This window comes from Pleurodeles waltl, chromosome 3_1 (genome assembly GCF_031143425.1).
Source record: "Pleurodeles waltl isolate 20211129_DDA chromosome 3_1, aPleWal1.hap1.20221129, whole genome shotgun sequence".
NCBI classification, from domain to species: Eukaryota; Metazoa; Chordata; class Amphibia; order Caudata; family Salamandridae; genus Pleurodeles; species Pleurodeles waltl.
Window position 1 is genome coordinate 828,106,321 of NC_090440.1, and position 22,492 is coordinate 828,128,812.

General features: G+C 47.8%; 1 protein-coding gene across 1 annotated transcript in view; it reads right to left on the bottom strand.

Moving 5' to 3' along the window:
* Positions 1-22,492, bottom strand: part of PIK3C2A (phosphatidylinositol-4-phosphate 3-kinase catalytic subunit type 2 alpha) — an 852,450-nt gene that overhangs the window by 137,248 nt on the left and 692,710 nt on the right. The window contains 1 exon segment of the mRNA XM_069223730.1: positions 18,260-18,369. Within this exon segment, the coding sequence (XP_069079831.1) occupies positions 18,260-18,369 (110 nt within the window).

The window sequence follows — 22,492 nt, forward strand, 5'->3', positions numbered from 1 at the left end:
TGGCCACATAGAACTCTTTCACTTCGGTGGGGGTTGCTCTGGTTCCCGGAAAGTTGGGAAGGTGCTGAACCGGTCTGGCGCAGGTTCCGAAGAACGAGGCCCAGATGCTGACTTCAGGATGCTGGCTCTCTATGTAGTGCACTAAAATGAAGTACACTGTGCAGAGAGTCCGGTGGATCCCCAATCGTGTTTGCAGAGGCATAAGTAGATAGGACTAATGCTCTGTTTTGGGATAGTTTTTGATGAGCAGTTAGGCTTATCAGAGGGTAGTGCTAAGCATTTGTTTTACTCACCAGGGAAATAAATGAGACACACTCAAAGAATAAATCAGAGACCAATTTAGAAAAATAAACATTTTTTTTATATATGTTTCAAACCCAGGAACTTCATAATCAGGCAAGTAGACTGTTAAGCAAAAATACTTTGCAGTTTCAGAAATCAACACAGTGCAATTTTCAGAGTTCTCTCAATGTTTTCCTATGGAGGAAAAACAATGTTCAGCAAAGACAGGGTTAAAAACGACTTACGATGTCGAGCTCAGGAAGCACAGCTACTTACTAGGCACTGATTAGAACCACACCAACAGGTCACACTGTGCAGCACTACTGCGGCCGGGTGCAGAGGTGCAGTAAGGCGTTGGATACCCAGTGGTTCGCTATATGCGTTGGACCTCGTGACAAACAGGCTGCAGATTCTGGCTAAGAAGCCAGTCAGGGACAAAAAGCAGGTAGGTATTACACTTAGGGTGTTCGTGGGCATAGGAGCACCTTTGGTCCTCTTCTCCTTTGCTCAGGGTCAATGGATACATGGGTGTCTAAGCCTTGGGAATTCTCGCCCGGTAGCTCCTGCGTTCAGGGGTTCCAGCGTGTTGAGAATGCAGGCGTCGTCAGGGGAGACCAGCAGGGGTAGACCCAGGATGGACTCGAGCTCTTAGAAGCCAGGGTACATCATTGGCACCAGTGACCCACCTCAGATGGGGTCTTGGGTGACGGGTGCAGTGGTTGCTGGCAGTGGTGGGTTTCCTATCACCACAAGGCTAAAGAGTTTGCCAACTGTGCAAAACAACTGTGCACTTTTGGGGAAAGAAATCTGACACTGAGGACATGGTTAGCAGGGACCCATTGTACTAACAGTCAAAGCCACATCAGAAAGCAGGCAAAACATGGGGGGTAACCATGTCAAAAAGGGTGCTTTCCTACATGCACCCACCACTCCCAAACAAAAAAGGTTGAAGCTAACCTTCCTCTAGAGTCTCTTCATCGTCTATGTGGAAGAACCTGGAAAGGGCACCTGCATTGGCATGGTCACTCCCAGGTCTATGTTCCACTGTGAAGTTCATTCCCTGAAGGGAGATGGACCACCTTAACAGTTTGGGATTCTCACCTTGCATCTGCATAAACCATCTGAGAGGCCTGTGGTTAGTTTGAAGAATGAAGTGAGAGCCAAACAAGTATGGGCTCAAATTCTTCAGAGACCAACCACAGCAAAGCCTTTCCTCCCAATGGCACTCCAACAATGCTCTCTGGAAAGTAACCGCCTGCTAATGAAAGCAACAGGTTGGTCAAACCATCATCATTGATCCCATGCTCAGAGGCATCCATCTGCACTATGAACTGCTGGGTGTAATCCAGAGCTTTGAGAACAGGTGTTGAGCACATTGCTTCTTCCAGGGTGTCAAAGGCTTTTTGACATCTCACTGTCCAGTTTACTTTCTTAGGTCAGTTCTGTGAGAGGGGCCACAATGGAGCCATACCCTTTCACAAACCTCCTGTAGTATCTAGCCAAGCCAGGAAATGCCATGACTTGGACCTACCCAACCCAGAATTGTCTGGATTTTGGCTTGCAGTGGTTGAACTTGGCCTCACACCTATATGATCGCCCAAGTATACAGCCTGGTCCTGCTCTATCTGGCACTTGCTTGCCTTGATAGTGAGGCCTGCCCTCTTCAGAGCCTCAAGGACCTTCCTGAGATGGATCAGGCAATCCTTCCAGGTACAGCTAAAGACAGGAATATCATCTAGATATGCTAAACTAAAGTCTTCTAACCCGTCCAGGACTTTGTTCACCAACCTTTGAAGGTGGCAGGGGTATTCTTTAGTCCAAAGGGCATAACAGTAAACTGATAATGCCCAAGAGGAGTGGAGGATGCAGATTTTTCTTTTGCTTCAGGGGTCAGACCCGGATATGAGATTGAAAGTACTGAGATACGTGGCTGCCCCTAACCTGTTAATTAGCTCATCAAAACCTAGGAATGGGGTGAGCATCGGTTTTTGTCACATCATTGAGAACCCTATAGTCCACACAAAACCTAATTTCTTTCTTTCTGCCCTGGGAATGAGGTTTGGGTAGAAGGACTACAGGACTAGTCTGGGGACTGTGAGACTTCTGCTCAAATGCAGTCTCTAACATGGTCATGTTGCCTGTAGATTTTACTCTTGACAGGCAGGCTTTCACCTGTGTCAAACATCATGGGCACACCAGCTAGTCTGACTGGGTGCTCTGGGAACTGACTGAGGACCTGTCTGCAATTACTTTGTTGCTGGTCAGTGAGGCTCTCAGCAAAGACTATTCCTCCTCTCCATCAACAGTGGCCATGAGCATGCTCATGTCAGCCCTGTCAAAGCACTCTATGGGGGCTTCTTGGAGTACCCAGATCCACCAAACCGGTGACCATACCTTTCTTTTCTACAATTGTGTAGGGGCCACTCCACCTGTCTTGAAGTGCTCTTGGGGCCACAGGCTCCAAACCCCACACATTCTGCCCTGGCTGATAAACGGGCCTCAAGGTTTTTAGTGGCCTTCTTCATGTACTCAGCCATAAGTGAAAGCAGGCCTAGTGCATAATTCACAATGTCTTGTTTGGGAGGCTGTTCCCATCCCTACTTCACAAGACAAAGAGGACCCCTCCCTTCTGAGGGACCTCTCTGTAGGCAAAGAGAAGGGAAGGTAGTAGAACATACCATCATAACCTGAGCTTTTCAGATAGTCCCATATTCATAACTTTAAGGGTCTTGTTAAACATTTCAACAAGCCCACTGCCCTATTGATTATAGGGTGGGTGAATTTGTAAGTTACACCACACTCTCTCCACATAGCGTTCAGGTAGCCTGACATGACGTTTGCACCTCCGTCTGACACTACCTCATTAGGGAAACCCACTCTGGAAAAGATTACTAGGAGGGCCTTTGACACTGCAGGAGCTCTAGTGGTCCTAAGGGGAATAGCTTCTGGGTACCTGGTGGCATGGTCTACCACCACCAAAATATATCTGTTCCCAGAGGCCGTATGAAGGTCTAAGGGACCAACAATGTCAATCCCCATCCTCTCAAAGGGAAACCCAACCACTAGTAGTGAAATTAAGGGTGTCTTTGTAGTGACACCTGATTTTCCACTGGCATGGCAGGTGACACAGGAGCGACAAAACTCCCTTGTGTCTTCAGACTTATGGGGCCACTGAAAGTGTGGAACAAGTCTGTCCCAAGTCTTGGTTTGCCCGAGATGTCCTGCATGGAGTCAGTTGCTACGGTCAATAGAAACTCCTTAAACTTCTGAGGAACCAATCTCCTGGTAGCACCAGGCTTGGGGCCTCAGAATATGAATATAAGAGACCATCTTCCCAGTAAATCCTATGGGATCCACAAACATCCCCTACCTCTTCTGCAGCAGCTTGCTGTCTGAGACCTTCAATAGAGGGGCAGGATTTCTGCCCCAGACTCAGTTCCTATCTGGAGGGCCCCCCTGCGCTTCAAAAAGCTCTACAATGTTAGGCCCAAGCATCTCTGGAGCAGTTCCTTTACAAGGGACATCATCACCCTGAGGAAAGTGATCCTCATTTGAAGTCTTGGGTGAGCGTAACTTCTTGCACTTCCTACCTCTCTTCTTAGGAGCTGCCTGGCCATTGTTCCAGTCTCCAATGCTCCTTGTTCTCCCTGCTTCTTGGCCTGTGCTCTAGTTGCCACAAACACACTCTCAGAGATGCCCAGCGTGGCTGCATGTGCTTGCAACTCCACTTTAGCCCATGCTGAAGTCTCAAAATCATTGCCAATAAGACACTCTACATGAATGGATGAGGATACCACAACTTTCTAAGGGCCAGTAGCGCCCCTAACTGAAATTAACCACTGCCATTGGGTGGCACTTAGTGATGGTGTCTGCATTGGTTATTTGCTAAGTGTGCCCAAGTAGGATTTACTAAGTTTTTCTGACCTTTGCACCTGCTTCCCTGTAAGCCTCTGCCTAAATACCCTCAATACCGGGGGTGTTGCCTGTATTTCCTTATATTAGGAGGCCAGGCAGCCAAGGTGACAAGGTCAATGCCACCCTCTGATACTAGGACAACCTCAATGATTCCTCTGATACTCTGTGGTACTACTACTAGTGCTACTGCTAGGGGCACGGGGGTGGGGGGTAGCAGTGGTACTGGTGCTTTTATTAGGGCAACTAGAACCAGCTGCCCTGTGGCCTTTTGCCTTACAGGCAAAGCACCAAGGTTTCTTACCAGAAGAAGAGGAGGATTTTGACCCTTCCAACCCCCCCCCCCCCCCCCCCCCCCCCCCAGGAAGATGTTTGTAGACCTGAAGAACAAACTTTCTTTTCATCCTTAGGGTTCTCACCATCTTTCCCTTTGGATTTGGAAGTGTTCCCTTCCCTTTCTCATGGTCACCCCCACTATGAGTTATCGTACTCACCATGGTGCAAACCCACTTGTCTGCCTTCTTTCCCAATTTTTGGGGCGAGGTCATCTCAGAGTCTACAAGGTTTTGGAGCAGTTTGTCAGACACACAGGATAGCTGCCCACTGCCTTTGCGAGACCTTTTGGACTTTACAGCCCCTCTCCAGAGCAGTAACCCCCTTGTGGATACTATCCCCAGACTTGGGAGGGAAGACTCTCCTGCTGAGATTCTTAGAGGCAAAGTGTTCCTCCTTGACCTTGGAGTCTCTTGTGCTGCCACCATGGGTTTCTAACCCCAAATTCTTTCTCTCCCTCTCTCTCCACCTCCAGGGCTTCACTTTAAAGGACCAGCTGCTCCCTCTTCAACTTAAGCTCTGACTTCTCAAGTTTGAGCAAGCTGAACCCTCTATCTAAAGCTACCTCATCTGTGTTAGAGCGGGTGGGCTCAGCATAAGATGCTGATAAAAGTGAGGATGAGGAAGACCTATTCCTCCTCGGAACCCTTTTTACCAAGCCAGGGGGTAAAAGTGGGCCTACATGTGTGAACCCCCCACCCACCCCAGTACTATCAGTACCTCTCTCTACAGGCCCAGGGTTGTCCTCAAGGATCTCCTATGAATCCTCATGGATATGTCCAGATTGAAAGCCTAAAGCACTAGGTACTTCCTTCTCCAACTCTGGAGGGTCACCCCCCTCATCCCCATCTCCCTGCTGTCCCTGCCTCTCAGAGGTTATCCTGAATGAGCATCTCTAGGAGAAAAGATTTGTTAAGGTGATTACCGTCTTGAATTTTCTAGCTCTACACAGGGTCCTAAGTTCCTGAATCTTAAGGGCACTATACCCAGACTCCTAAGTCTGTCTAGATTCTGCCACAGATGACATGGTACTAATGTGTTCTAAGTGTGTCTACAGCTACCCTAGTGTTCTAAACTTTTAAGGGATTGGAGAAAAAAAGCTAGACCCTTGACATCTCAATCTGAAAATTGTAAAAAAATACCAATTTGTTGAAAGCACAGCACATACCTAAGTCAGTAGTGGTTTTCTTGTGGAAGCTCACTTATGACCAAGTGGTAAAGCAATGCAAGTCTTTATCCCATCTGCTGCACCACCTATGTAGAAGGCTGGCTCAGTATATGGTGTACATCTATAGGTGCTGCACCCTGTACTGAGTCCAGGCAACTCTTAGTGACATTGTAAATGATTCCTAATAAACAAAGCTCTCAAAGGGTAGCTGTGCAGAACAGCAAAGGCGTATTGGGGAGGGTGTAAACCAACTGCAGTAACTACAAAGTCAATCAGTGATTTACACACAACAAAGAACCACACCAAGTGTTAGAAAAATAGAGTACTATTTATTAACCCACAGGCACTGAACTAACTTCAGTATATCTCTTAACCGGAGATATGAATACACAAAAATATACTTTAAAACAGGTAGTTAAAATCATAAAATTGCATGGGCCCTTATTGGTGGGGGGCTGGGGAGGATCATATACAAAAAAAAATGGGTTGAGAAGGTCACAACTAACCAAGTCTCACACCCAATGATCTTAGGGGCTGTGGAAGTACTAAAACAGCAGAGGTAAGTAGCAAGAATTCCTCAGGCGCCCATGTGCAAAGATGTTACCCCGGGTCTAGTGTCCATTGGATAACTTGAGGAAGTCGGGCTTAGAATTTTCTTGTTTCAGGACCCTTTCCATATGACCCCGAGGAAACCTGTGGATATCCAGAGAAGTGGAGTAACTGCACCAGGGAGTCCAGGTGCATAGGGGTGAAGTCATGTCGGAACCTCCCGTTTAAGTCAATGGAGACCTCAGCCATTCAGCAGCTGTCGTGACCTGTAGACCAGGTCAGTGGATCCCAGGAGTGGAATCCAGGTGAGGAGGACCGGTGGAAAGAGGTGATAGAGTCCAGACCACATGGAGGTCCCCAGGCGTTGCAGGAGAGCAATGGCCACCCTTCTTGGTGATGCTTTCCTCTGGAGCAGTTGTCGTGGAGATGCAGCTGTAGCATCCAGGTGATGAAAAGGGATCCCGGGAGTCATCCACGAGCTGCCCCAGCCGGTTCTCAAATTGCAGAGGGGTAAGTGACCAGCAGCGCCACCATCAAGCATTGGCAAATGCAAGAAGAAGGATGCACAAAGAGTTGCAATAGAGGGGACCAGGAAGGTCCAAGGGTCTCAACTGTCACAGCTAAGTCAGGGCCAGCCCTCAGCAGTGAGGAAAGCAAGCAGGAATCGATGGAGACCCCAGGAGGACCCTCTAGCAGTAGGCACAGGGAGTCGCAGGAAATCCTTTGTTCTGCCTTCCCCTGCCCGAGTTATGCTCAGCAGCAGGAGGACAGAACAGTGTCTGGGGGTCGGGACGGGGGTCGTCTGCAACACTGGCTTGCATGCAGACCCCGCAAGGCTGCACAGGCAGACATGGGGGGTGCTCTAAGGAACCCGCAAAGCACATAGTATCATGCAACTATCAGTGGAATCGGTCTAGTTGCATGATTCCAACATGTTTGATACCAAATATGACTACGTTTGATGAAGCCATTATGTAGTTTTGACCAGTGTCCATTACATATTTTAAAATGGCTTCCTGACACTTTCAAACCCAGCAAAAGGAGTCTAGAGTTTGTAGGGGTACCTCTGCCATGCAAGAGGACCCTCATACTTAGAACCATGCACCCTGCTGCCCTGGGGCTGAAAGGCCTACTTTAGGGGTCACTTACAGGGTCAAAGTGCAGTGACCGCGTTATAAGGTTAACCTTGCATCTGGGGTGAAAAGTGCATTCACCTTTTTCACACAGGCTGCAATGACAGGCTTGCAGACACAGTTTGCATAGGCTCCCATGGTGGCATAATACATGCAGCAGCCCATGGGGGACCCGTGGTCTACCAATGCCCTGGGTACCTAACTATCATATTCTAGGAACTTACAGGTATACCAATTGGTGGGGTGTAAGAAGTATTTACCAACCAAATTTAGGGGAGAGAACACGCATACTGGGGTCCTGGTCAGCAGGATCCCAGTGTACTATGGTCAAAACATACTCACACCAGGCAAAAAGTGGCTGAACCATGTCAGAAAGATCCTACTTTCCTACATGCACAACGACGCCTGAAGCCTCAGACAACCGGACCCCCCCACCCCCCAACCGCGAGTACTCCAGGAAAAGGAAACCCAACACCAAAGGACACCCCTGCATTCTTCACCCTGGCCTTGGAGAAGAGGACCAAAGGTAAACCTACATCCCGAGCACCCACGTTTGTGATCTACCTGTTGGCTGTCCCCGACTGGCCCGCACAACCAGAGCCTGCAGCCTAATCCATGGACACCAATCCCCACTGAAATACATTGGGCAGCCGATGCATACTGCACCTCTGCACCTAGCCGCCCCAGTGCTACACAGAATGACCTGTTGGTGTGGTCCTGACCCTTCCTCAGTACTTACCTTAAATCTTCAAGAATGGTCCAGTGAGTCCTTAATAAGTGCTTGTTTGTTGACTGTGTTTTCCTCCCATATGTTAACATTGAAGAACTCAAACTGCACTGTCGATTTTTGTAACTAAAAGGTATTTATGCTTGAAAGCTAACTTACCTTATAACAAAGTTCTTGGGTTTGAAGTATATACAAAAAGAGGTGTTATGTTTTTAAGTTGGTTTCAAATTTACTTTGAGTATGCGTCTCCTTTATTACCTCTGAGTACAACAAATGCTTAGCACTACCCTCTGATAAGCCTAACTGCTTGTCCACACTATCACAATATAGAGCATTAGTCCTATCTACTTTTCCCTCTGCAAACCAATCGGGATACACTAGACTCTCTGCACAGGGTACTTCTTTTTAGTGCACCATGTTGAGGTCCAGCTTCCTACAGAGGGGCAGAAAGGGGTTCAACAGATGTGTCTGTGCATCATGCCTCAATTTTCTTCCAACATCCGTATACTTTTTTGGTGGAGGGGTGCCTGTCTGCCAAAGTAATGTTACTGACTTCAGGTGGAAAGTCAAAAAATGGTTAACTGTTGCTGTTCAATCTCCACGCAAAAAGGTGGAGCGTGGATAGGTTCATTTGGAGAACCCTACCCTGCTGCTGTGACAGAAGATGTTCTCGAAGGATCGATTGACATACTCAGCAGCTCACGATACCAGGCTCTCCCTGCCGAGTCTGGAGCCACAGAATTACTTGGGCCCGGTCGTTCTTGATCTTCTTGAGAGGCCTGGGCAGAAGTGGTATGGGTGGAAAGGCACTCAGAAGGCCTGAGTTCCACTCCAGACAAAAAGCATCTCTAAGTGATTTCCACCTTTGAAACCCCAACACGCAAAACTGCTGACATCGTGCGTTTTCTGCAGAAGCCAGCAGACCTAACCAAGGTTCTCCCCACTGATGAGAGACCTTGCACCACCTCATGATGGAAACGCCATTCATTACCCAATAGGCATTTCTGGTTCATCTGCTCTGTCGTTCAGAGAAATCACCAGATGTTGAACCACCATGAATACGCACTGCTGTTCCAGCCGTGCCTAGAGTTACAGAGCCTCTTGACAAAGGGTTCACAAACCCGCCCTGCTTGTTGCAGTACCACATTGCGGTGGTGGTGTCCATAAACACCTGACCACCTTCCCCTTGACAGAGGGAAGAAATACCTTCAAGTCTAACCGGATCACGCAACACTCCAACAGGCTGATGTGGAACCCGGACTCCGCCGCAGACCAGATGTCTCAGATCTATACCTCTCTTAGGTGGCCGCCCAATCCCAGGAGTGACACATTTGACACTACTTTCAGATCTGGTTGGGGAAAGGAGAGGGATCTGCCTCTGGCCCAATCAGATCTTGTGCAGTTCCCTCCGAGATCTAAACCTTGTCACAGGGATTCCCCTGATGCTGCACCCACTGGAACTTTAGGTCTCACTGAGGAGCCTGCATATGCCATCTGGCAGATGTCACTACCAGGATGCAAGAGGCCTTAAGGCCCAGCAGCATCAGGTCATTCTCACTGAAATTGAGTATAGACGCTGAAACATCATTATCATAGCCTGAATATCCTCAAAATGCAGATCGGGAGGATAAGCCCGAAACAGCACTGTGTCCAGAACCACGCTGATGAGAGGGAGTGTCCGAGAGGGAGTTAAGTGTGACTTTGGCATGCTTATAGTGAACCACAGCAAAGGCAGGATGTCCGCTGTAGTATGGAGGTGGCAGACGACAGCCTGGGGCAAGCCCGCCTTCAACAGTCAGTTGTTGAGACTGAAACCCCCGATCTGCACAGAACAGCTGTGACCACCACTATCACCTTGGAAAACACATTAGGGGCATTGGTAAGGCCAACGGGGTGAACTGAAAGTGCTCAAAGCCTACTGTAAACTGCAAGTAACGTCTGTGGGCATGCAGGATGGGAATATGAAAATAAGCGCCCTGCAAGTTCAACCCTACCACATCCAGTCCCCTGGGTCAGGAGCAGATAAAACCAGAGCCAGAGTGAGCATTTTCAACTTCTTCCTGAGGAAGAGATTGAAGGATTGAATGTCTAGGATAGGGTGGTGGACCTTGCCTTTTTTGGGCACCAGAAAGCAGCAGGAATCGCAACCGCCTTCTGTCACGGAAACCCCCTCTATGGCTTCCTTGACCAAGAGAGCCATAATTTCCATGCGGAAAAGGGAAAGGCGCTCCTCCATCATCCGATCATAGGATGGTGTCATCGATGGACGGGTAGTTTCGAAGGGGAGGGAATAGCCCCTTCGGACTATCTGCAAAACCCACCTGTCTGCTGTGATGGGTCCTACTGGCCCTTGGTGGGGAGTCAGACTAGAAAGGCTTAGAGGCTGCCGCAATGGGGAGTGGTGTGGACTGGCCAGACTGTTGGCTCCCTGATTTACAAGGCTGGTGGATCGCACGCCCTCACCACGCAGCGGCTGGGCAGCATGTACAGCACAGTGGCTGGCAGGGAACTGACGCAGTTAAAGGCCCCTTCCGTAGCCACAAAAGGGGCGAAAGGCAGACTGGTTGGGGACACGGCAAGGCCCAAGGACCTGGCCTTAGCACGAGAATCCATGAAGTGCTTCAGCGCTGAGTCTGCCTTGTCTCTGAAGAGATGGGTGCCATCAAAGGGCATGTTCATCCAAGTAGCCTGGACTTCCCCTGAAAACCCAGACGTCTTCAACCAGGTGTGGCGCCTCAGGGCCACTGCTGATGAAGCCGCTCTGCCCAGTGAGTCAGTTGTGTCTAGTCCACAATGGATACTGAGCTTTCCTTTGCCTCTCTCATCGGCAACTGCCTAAGAGAGTACAGCCCCGGCCTCCTCCGGAACCTGTGGCAGCACTTGCATAACTATATCTCACGGCGTGTGAGAGTAACAGCCCAAAAGGCATGCAGTGTTCACGGACTGCAATGCTAGGCTGGAGGAAGAAAACATCTTCTTCCCAAATGTATCTAAACCTTTTGTATTCCCTATCCAGGAGTACGGAAGGGAATGTGCCCTGGGAAGTGGAAAAAAGGATGATCAACCTCTCAGAGGTGGGGTGTTGCATCAGAAAGCAATGGTGGCGTGCAAGTGTCCTGTTCACAGGTGACCCTGTGCTGGGTTTGGACCAGGTACCCAGTAGGACATCCGCAAGGGCTTCATTAAAAGGGGAGCATGGGTTCAGAGGAGGAAACCCAGTCTGAAGCACCTCTGTCAGGAGGTTAGTCCTGACTGCCACCGAAGCAACTCAGGGTCCAAGTCCTCAGTTGCTCTTCTCACCACCATTGAATAGGAAGCCCCTCTCCTCTGCAGTCACACTAGGAGAAATCATGCCAGTATCTGGAGAAGTATCCAGTCCACTGGCCTCACCCAAGTCTTTATGTCAGTCCATAGGGTCTTGGAGCTGGTATTCTAAAGGGTCCAGCGACCCCTTCCATTCCTCTCCATAACCTAGCCCATAAGAAAGGGGCTCAAGAGCCGACACAGGAGGCAAGGCTCCTGTTAGAGTTGGCATTGTACGATTGCAGCCTTGATAAGAGGTCACAAGGCTGAGACTGTTTATACCAGAGGAATGTAAGAATCTGTCTCAGAACAAAAATCGGGAGCCTGGCCAGCTTCTATGGGAGTTTTTCGATGCAGATGAAGTACAGCCAGCATTTAATTTCATAACAGAGGGGAGTGGGTTTCTAGAACTCGCTGCTTGAGATGTTTTATGGTATAAAAGATGGGGATACTTGGCACTCAGACAGAAGCTCGTCTGTGGAACGGACGCATTGCCCATGATCTGACATGTGATCCCAATCGGGTCTCCTGTCTGACTGATCTCAATGACGACCTGCAGGTCTTAAACCCGGCCCTTCTCAATGACATCCTTGATGCACCTGGAGTAGAAAACTCATAAAATGTTTGTCAAACGTTGGAAACGACCAGTCAAAAAGTGACTAAGGGGTAGCTCTCTAGATAGCACAGAAATAAAAGAACTGACTCCAGCATGCCGGGATGGCGCCTATATAGGACCTGTGACATCATATCCGGTGCGGACGATGCTGAGCCTATCGACCCCACCAAGCACCGCATAGGGGTACTGCTCTGAATATTCTCCGGATCAAGCTGACACCTTGGGGAAATTCAAAGGTAAGGAATCTGCAACTACAAGTCTCTATCAGATAGGAACTTACGCCAGCACATAGGGGAAGCACACCTATATATTGTTCCATGATGTCATTTTCTGAGGCAGTGCACGATGCAAATAATGGAAAACTTCCAACTCTAGTATGCTGCCTGGGGGAATATAAAAGGGGAGGAATCTGTGGTTTAAAGTGTCTATAAGAAAGCTGCTATTGCTTATGTTCCTAAGCCTATTCTTCCTTTGGCAAATATATATCTGCCAGATTTATCTGATATGGGCTCAAGAATCACATTTCCCAGCCAGTTCCGCATCAAAATTCTAGCACTGAACATTTTGGTCCATGCAGCAGGATGCTTTGAATTGGGTAGTTCCTGAAGGTAAACCTCTGAGTCCCCTATATTTATATGGTCCTCTTGCAGTAATAAAATGTCCGCTTTCTGTTGTTCCAGTTTTACCGGGGTGCCTAGGCCCCTAATATTATGTTACAGGACAATGAAAGATCTGACCTTAAGTTTATCCCATTTTGACAAACGTTTGGATTGTTCCACACCTGCCAATTATTGCCACCCCACACATCAGAAATCCAACAAACCATTGCCCTCCAGTTAGAAAATGACAATGAACTCACCAATTTTCCTGGGTTGCACATTGTCACAGTTACGCTTTGTTCAATGGAATAGAAAACTTGAACCTACTTCGGCAATGTTGTTCCGTCAGAGCCAGAACACACATCATGCTTGGTGGCTAAATGTCAGCTAGGTTGTGCTGTTAGTTGTCTTTTCACTGTTCTCAGTTTCTGGTTAATGTTATTTTATCTCTTCACTGAGTCGCCTATCTGGCATGATCTTTTTCCTTTCTCTACCTGTCTTGCTTCCAAGGGGGTCAGTACTCAGTACTTTCAGTCCCTGTTCACGTCCAATATAAAGTGGCTCACCTGTACGACTGAAAATAAATTCCACTGGCGGAAGTCCTGTGGAATCTGAGATTTGTTTTGTTTAATGCTGTGGTTAGGAGTCCTAAAGTTCCTTTTTTGAAAGGCTAGCACAACGTGTTATTGAACAATACCCCTTACATGTAAGGGTATAGCCTAACCAGACCCACACACTAAAACATACAAAGAATGTTTATCTTTTGCAGAGAAAACATGCAGTTGCCTGCTTTAAAAAGAAGTCGAACACAACAATGTCAACCATTTGGCATATAAATACACTTTTCCCCAGGAAAAATAGCTAGAGATGATAAAAAAAAAAAAAAAATCATCTTCAAGATATTCTCAAATTATGAACCCAACCTACAATAACGAGTCAAGTGTAGCAGTGAGACTCTGGCTCCAGCATGGTCCGGCAACGCAGCAGGCCTTAACGATTATTATTGGTACCCCCGAGAGAAACCGTAGAGGGCCAGTACATCGGAAACTAGTACTGCTTTCGAGGTCAGGGCGACCCAGAAAAAGAGCCAGCAGCGAAAGAGAAGAAAAACAACGGGCAGAGAGAAGATGCGGGACCGAGACACGGGAACCAGGGACGTGCAACGGAGAAGATGCAGGACCAGAGGCAGGATAACCGGGGACGTGCAACGGAGAAAATGCGGGACCCGAGAATGAGGAAGAAGAGGTACCCAAGGAAGCAGACAACGAGGAGGAAGGCTTGATGGCATTCGAGGCAGGCAGGCAAGCCAACAGAGGTGGAGTTTGGACCCTACAGCCACGCCACGCTCCTGGAGGAGCGTGGCTAGACAAGGTACATTCTCTTTGGAGTAGAGACACAGAGGTAAAAAGGGAGGGGAAGGCATGTGAAAGGGGCAGGTGGGAGACCAGCTTATAAGGGAGGCAATTCCGAGTTCTGGAGAAGGGCACCCTTTGAAGTCACTCGGGCACGGCAGAACTAAGACAAGGATATTTTGTTTTCTTTCACATTAAGTGGTGAAGACCCCTGTCCCCCACAAGCATTTACCTGTTTCCCTACCCATAACCCCAGGTTTTGTAGTACTTACCTGATCCTGGTTCTTTATTTTCTCTTGGTCATCCTCGGAGGTGAACTGCTGAAAGTCAAGAAGGGGACCTGGTTGCACCTTCCAGCCCAATAAAAGAGACGAGAGCAAAGAGAAAAAAGCAAATCCACAATTCCGAAGAGGACATTGAGGAGGAGTAATAAGGACAGTTTTGGCACACTCTAAGAGCATATAAAGAAATAAAAACAACCACCATTAACCCTCAGCCGTCTGGTGACCCTTTATTCCGGCTAAAATCTGCCACATCAGGTAAACGATAAAAACTGCTGTACCTAGATGAGGTATCAACATATAACGTGGTCACGCACAACAGATATAAATATCTTCATAGGGAAGTACCACCCCTATAGAGGGTAAAACCCTTCAGAAAAAAAGGAAGTCTTGAATGCAAATGCCCAAGCACAGAACAGTTCCTAAAGAGTCAATAATATTTATTATTCTAAACAACAGACTGAAAAGGATCTACAGTGATACATCTCAATGAAGACCATGATAAACTGATATAAACCAGGAATAGACAAGATTAATGTTCAAGGAACATGTCAACACCATCCAAATGTCTACACCAATGTGAAGAAAATCTGTCAAACTGTGATGGCTATCTACTATAAAACTTTTTAAGACCAAACAAGAAAAGTATAAATGGTCCCAAAACGATACTGGCTTATAAAGTATCCAATCTACCAAAATCTGATACCACCATATCATAGGTAAAACTAGACATGAATCACAATTAGTGTAGATCAACAGCTACCTTATTTGACAGTACAAAAAGGACTTAGTAAACAGACACCCTTAGTCCTGTAGAATCCTTATAAAGAAAAGTCTTTGAACAGAGATTTAACAATATACTGACACTCCCAAGGAGCTATTAGTATTACAGGTTCCCTTTAAGAGATACTAGTATAATTCCATAATCTCACAAATGAGAAAAACTAACTCTCGGCCTCTGGAGCAACTCTGTATCCTCAAATGCAGGCATCATAGCCCACAAAAAATCCCGACAGGGTGTCATGCAAATATTTCACTTAGAGTATGGTATATACCATAAAAGTAACAACTCTTAAGCACAACATTTTCTTCAGATTAAATTAAACAATATCACCTTTATATTAGGTGTATTTAAAAGTGATAACCCTCTAGGAGGCTTTAATTGACGTGAAGTGGAAAAGTCATCATTTTACACCAAGTAATGGTGATAATGAAAGTAGCCTTGAACATCAGGCATGAAAAGCCCCATAAGGTTTCAAGGCGCTATACACCCCCCAATAACAATTTAAGGAAAAACAGCACTTGGCAAAAGCAGGAACACCCACCAGGTACCACAATTAGGTTGTAACAGATATATAACTGAAAAATCCTCACAGCCCGCCAAAGCATGGCTCTTCTGTGAAATAAGAACTAATAACACCTTACTAGACAGTACAGGAGTTATGAACTAGACACAAAGGCACTGAAGAACCAATATATTTCGCTGCTCCAGACAAAAACGCTTTAAAGCTGAGTCTGCCTGTGAACCACATAAATGGGCATTATCAAAGGGCATGTCAAGCAATGTGGCTTGGACTGGCTCTGAAAACCCAGATACGTAACCAGGAACAGCAATGTAATGCAACTGAGGAAGCCATAGCTTAACCCACACAGTCAGTAGTATCCATATCACAGTGAATGATTAACTTAGCTGCTTGCTGGCCATCTTGAATCATAGGAGTAAGAGTGCCCTTGATTTCTTCCAAAAGCATAGGAAAGATGCTTGTTAATGAGTCCCATAAAGGTTGAGAGAACCGTCCAAGAACACAAGTTGTATTCAAAGAGTGTAGAGCAGAACTTGTAGAGGAAAAAATATGCCTGCCACCGACATCTATACTCCTTGACTCTTTATCAGATGAGAAAAGTGGGAGAGACTCAATATCTTGGGAGGCCAAAGCAGCCTGTGCCACCAAACTTTGATAAGTAGGATGTCTTATTAGACAAGCCGGATCACCAGGGGCAGGTCTGTGCCTGTGGGATATAGCCCGGTCAACAGGGGACCCTGCATCAGGCTTAGCTGAAGCCCCTAACAAAACATCATGCAGGGCTCCTAGGTAAGTGAGCACTGGTTCAAACCCTATTTGACTTGGATGGAGGACATCAATTAGGGGATCTGAAGCTAATTCCACTGAAGGAAGAGTCAGATCCAAAACTACCACAGCCCTTTTCAGCATGACTACAAAAGAGGAGCTTGCCTCCGTAACAGTTTGGTGGGGGGGGGGGGGGGGGGGGGGGGGGGGGGGGAGGCGGGGACAAGGGTATTGGGGGAGAGTATGCCTGAGGATGGAGAAGAATCCAAGCCACTAGCTGCAGCTAGGTCAGTTGCAGTAGGCAGGGTTTGGCACCTTTTCCTTGGTGCAGCAGGTCCACAGTCCTTGTGCTTCGGATCTTCTTAGTGCTGGTCTTCTTTCGTCCATCGAATCTGATTTCCTGGTCTAGGGATGCCCACTAAATACTGTATTTAGTAGACATTTTAGGGGGACCCTGGTACTGACCACTGGGTCACCTACCTTAGGGTGGCTACACCCACTAAATGACCACTTCCGGTGAGCAGAGGTCACTTCTCTGCACGTGATTGACTATTTTTCTTCCATTCAAGATGGAGGAAAATGAAATGGAGGGTCCACCTCACACGCAACACCTTAGGGGTGGTGCATGTCGGATGGGGCCACTCCTCCTGTCCTTGGTGTGGGTTGCCATCATTGTTACCGCCAAAATTGGGGGTTTGCAACAGGGGCGGTCATCTGCTGCTAGCAGCAGGCCTAGGGGTTGTGTTACAAAGGAAGTAGGCCCTTTGAAGGTCGCTACCAGGACAGTGCACATGCCCTTGGGAGGAGGTGTTAGCACCTCCACCCAGGAAGGGCTTTGCTTGCAACCAGAGAGAAGAATCTCTCACCCCAAGGTTGTAGATTGTCTTGAGGTGGCGGGTTGGTTAGAATCAGTTAGCAACCATGCCAGGGGAGTTAGCTTTTGCAGGGGGCACCTCTGAAGTGGCTCCTGGGTTCATTTAGTAATAAATCCAATACTACCACCAGTTTGGATTTATCATTTTGAGTTGTTTGATACCAAGCAACCAAGGGTTCAGAGTGGCCATCATGTTGCTGTGAAGCTCGTACTGACCAGTGTCCCGCACATGCATTTAAAATAGCTGCTCTGTTCGCTCACTATGTCCCAGATTTGACTAGGACACAGTAGGGGCCTTTTGCTCATGCAGCTATACCCTCACATACAGTATAGTGCACCCTGCCTTAGGGCTGGAAGGCCTGCCAGAGGAATGACTTATCTATATGCAGTGTGTCCTGGACAGGGCACACAGGCAGGGTGCCATGTCGTGTTTGCCTTTTAGGATTGCACCAAGACACTCAGCCTGCAATGGCTGTGCTGGGTGTATCTAGATGCATGGCGCTAGAGAGTGGCACAATCAGTGCTGCTGCCCTCAGGGGCCTACCCTTAGTACCCCATGCCCTGGGTACCCAAGTACCATTTACTAGGGACTTACAGAGGTAGCTAAAGGGATCTCCAATTGTGCCATGGCATCACAACAGTTTTAGAGAAAGAGCTCTGCCCCAGGAAACCTGATTAGTAGGGGCCCTGGGCACTACAATTTGTAGGCTACATCATACATCAGGCAAAAGGTGGGGGGCTAACCATATCAAAAAGGGGCCTCTCCTCACAATCTCTTTCCTTAATAACATATATTTAGAGTCACAAGGTTGCTGCAAGGTTGAGAACTAGTTTGCGGGTGATGACAGGGGTGATTGAGAGAGTGTTATTTGGGACCAAACCATTAACATTTTAGTTATTTTTTAAATCAATTCAAACACCTATACATTTTTCATAAAGATGAGGAATTTGAAAACAGAAGTAATCAAAAGAGTTATCTAAATTAAGTAAATGCAGCAATCAATAAGACTGGACAGAATTAACAATTGTGATAATTAAACATATCACATTTAAATTTTTACCTTGTGAAAAATATGGTAGCTTCAACATCTGAAGTTTGTGGTTGGAGAGCATCTTGGACATACTTCAAGTCCTGAATTCCAGTAAGCTCAGGTAAACCAGATGACATCATCTGTATAACAATAAACATTGACGAACAAAATACAATGTGTCACTACCGAAAACATAAATTAGTAAGCAAGTAAAATGTGTATTTACTTCAATGAAGATTTAACAAATACTTCAAATTCTTTTCATTTTATTACATGTATTGATTTATTTGTGGTTAAAAAAAAAAACCAGAGAACTTACCTTCCTGGTGATTCCACTTAGAAATAGGGGGTGTAGAGTTTCTAACCATGTTTGAGTTGCCAGGCTAGAATGTCAAGAACAAATGAAGACAGCATTTCTTTTTAAGAATGTGTACTCTCTCTTGAACTGGCCAAAATATCTCCTCTTCAGACACCATTGGTGAAGTGGCAAAGTACATATTCAATATTATTGGTAAAGAGGATAAAGTATTACTGATGTTTACAGTCGTTACTCTGCACAACTGTAAAGAAATGCCTCCTTGGAATGGTTACTCCCTGACTTTTTACCTTTTTCTGATGCCAGTTATGATTGAAAGTGTGCTGGGACCCTGCTAACCAGGCCCCAGCACCAGTGTTCTTTCCCTAAACTGTACCTTTGCTTCCACAATTGGCATAGCCCTGGCACCCTGTTAAGTCTCTTGTAAATGGTACCCCTGGTACTAAGGGCCCTGATGCCAGGGAAGGTCTCTAAGGGCTGCAGCATGTCTTATGCCACCCTGAGGACCCCCTCACTCAGCACATGCACACTGCCTCACAGCTTGCGTGTCCTGGTGGGGAGAAAATGGCTAAGTCGACATGGCACTCCCCTCAGAGTGCCATGCCAACCTCACACTGCCTGTGGCATAGGTAAGTCACCCCTCTAGCAGGCCATACAGCCCTAAGGCAGGGTGCACTATACCACAGGTGGGGGAATATGTGGATGAGCACTATGCCCCTACAGTGTCTAAGCAAAACCTTAGACATTGTAAGTGAAGGGTAGCAATACAGAGTATATGGTCTGGGAGTTTGTCAAATACAAACTCCACAGTTCCAGAATGACCACACTGAAATCTGGGAAGTTTGGTATCAAACTTCTCAGCACAATAAATGCACACGGATGCCAGTGTGGAATCTATTGTAAAATGCACCCATAGGGCATCTTAGAGATGCCCCCTGAATACCAGGGTATTGCCCTCCTGACCTAAACACACCCCTAAATTCAGTATTTAGGGGCACCCCAGAACCCAGGTGTAAGGAAATGCCTCCTTGGCATGGTTACCCCCTGACTTTTTGCCTTTGCTGATGCCAAGTTATGAATTGAAAGTGTGCGGATGCCTGCTACCAGGCCCCAGCACCAGTATTCTTTCCCTAACATGTACCTTTGTTTCCACAATTGGCACACCCTGGCATCCAGGTAAGTCCCTTGTAACTGGTACCCCTGGTCCCAAGGGCCCTGATGCCAGGGAAGGTCTCTAAGGGCTGCAGCATGTCTTATGCCACCCTGGAGACCCCTCACTCAGCACAGACACACTGCTTGCCAGCTTGTGTGTGCTGGTGGGGAGAAAATTACTAAGTCGACATGGCACTCCCTTCAGGGTGCCACGCCAACCTCACACCGCCTATGGCATAGGTAAGTCACCCCTCTAGCAGGCCTTACAGCCCTAAGGCAGGGTGCACTATACCATAGGTGAGGGCATAGGTGCATGAGCACTATGCCCCTACAGTGTCTAAGCAAAACCTTAGACATTGTAAGTGCAGGGTAGCCATAAGAGTATATGGTCTGGGAGTCTGTCATACACGAACTCCCCTGCACCATAATAGCTACACTGAAAACTGGGAAGTTTGGTATCAAACTTCTCAGCACAATAAATGCACACTGATGCCAGTGTACATTTTATTGTGAAATACACCCCAGAGGGCATCTTAGAGATGCCCCCTGAAAACATACCCGACTTCCAGTGTGGGCTGACTAGTTTTACCAGCCTGCCACACACCAGACATGTTGCTGGCCACATGGGGAGAGTGCCTTTGTCACTCTGTGGCTAGTAACAAAGCCTGTCCTGGGTGGAGGTGCTTCTCACCTCCCCCTGCAGGAACTGTAACACCTGGCGGTGAGCCTCAAAGGCTCACCCCCTTTGTTACAGCACCCCAGCTAGTGGAGATGCCCGCCCCCTCCGGCCACGGCCCCACTTTTTGGCGGCAAGGCCGGAGGAGATAATGAGAAAAACAAGGAGGAGTCACTGGCCAGTCAGGACGGCCCCTAAGGTGTCCCGAGCTGAGGTGACTCTGACTTTAAGAAATCCTCCATCTTGCAGATGGAGGATTCCCCCAATAGGATTAGGGATGTGCCCCCCTCCCCTCAGGGAGGAGGCACAAAGAGGGTGAAGCCACCCTCAGGGCTAGTAGCAATTGGCTACTAACCCCCCCAGACCTAAACACACTACTAAATTGAGTATTTAGGGGCTCCCAGAACCTAGCAAGATAGATTCCTGCAACCTAAGACTAAGAAGGACTGCTGACCTGAAAGCCCTGCAGAGAAGACGGAGACACCAACTGCTTTGGCCCCAGCTCTACCAGCCTGTCTCCCCACTTCAAGAAAAACTGCAACAGCGACGCGTTCCACAGGGTCCAGCGACCTCTGAAGCCTCAGAGGACTACCCTGCATCTAAAAGGACCAAGAACTCCTGAGGACAGCGGTTCTGCTCCAAAGAAGAAACATCTTTGCAACAAAAAAGCAACTTTTAAAGACCACACGTTTCCCGCCGGAAGCGTGAGATTCTGCACCCGAAGCCCCCGGCTCGACCTGCGGAGAAACAACACTACAGGGAGGACTCCCCGGCGACTGCGACCCTTTGAGTTGCCAGAGTTTACCCCCCTGAGCCCCCCCAGCGACGCCTGCAAAGGGAATCCAGAGGCTCCCCCTGACCGCGACTGCCTGCTTCTAAGAACCCGACGCCTGGTAAAGACACTGCACCCGCAGCCCCCAGGACCTGAAGGATCCGACCTCCAGTGCAGAAGCGACCCCCAGGTGGCCCTCTCCCTTGCCCAGGTGGTGGCTACCCAGAGCCGCCCACCCCCCCCCCTTGCCTGCCTGCTTTGCTGAAGAGACCCCTGGGTCTCCCATTGAAACCTATTGCAAACCAGATGCCTGTTTGCACTCTGCACCCGGCCGCCCCGTGCTGCTGAGGGTGTACTTTTTGTGCTGACTTGTGTCCCCCCGGTGCCCTACAAAACCTCCCTGGTCTGCCCTCTGAAGACACGGGTACTTACCTGCTGGCAAACTGGAACCGGGGCACCCCCTTCTCCATTGAAGCCTACGCGTTTTGGGCACCACTTTGACCTCTGCACCTGACCGACCCTGAGCTGCTTGTGGGGTTGCCCTGAACCCCCAACGGTGGGCTACCTTGGAGCCAACTTTGAACCCTGTAGGTGGTTTACTTACCTGCAAAACTAACAAACACTTACCTCCCCCAGGAACTGTTGAAAATTGCACTGTGTCTAGTTGTAAAATAGCTTATTGCCATTTTTGTGAAAACTGTACATGCTATTTTGCTGATTCAAAGTTCCTAAGATACCTAAGTGAAGTACCTTTCGTTTGAAGTATTGATTGTAAATCTTGAACCTGTGGTTCTTAAAATAAACTAAGAAAATATATTTTTCTATACAAAAACCTATTGGGCTGGAATTGTCTGAGTGTGTGTTCCTCATTTATTGCCTGTGTGTGTACAACAAATGCTTAACACTACCCTCTGATAAGCCTACTGCTCGACCACACTACCACAAAATAGAGCATTAGAATGATCTCTTTTTGCCACTATCTTACCTCTAAGGGGAACCCTTGGTCTCTGTGCATGCTATTTCTTACTTTGAAATAGTACATACAGAGCCAACTTCCTACACCAGGAAATCAGATTCCTGCAACCTGAAACAAGAAGAAGGGCTGCTGACCTGAAAGTCCTGCATAGTCGACGGAGACGACAACTGCTTTGGCCCCAGCCCTACCGGCCTGTCTCCTGACTCGAAGAAAACTGCAACAGCTACGCATCCGACAGGGACCAGCGACCTCTGAAGCTTCAGAGGACTGTCCTGAAACCGAAAGGACCAAGAAACTCCCGGAAACAGCGGCACTGTTCACCTACAGCAAAATTGCAACTTTCTAACAACTTTCCAAGAACTCACTCTTCC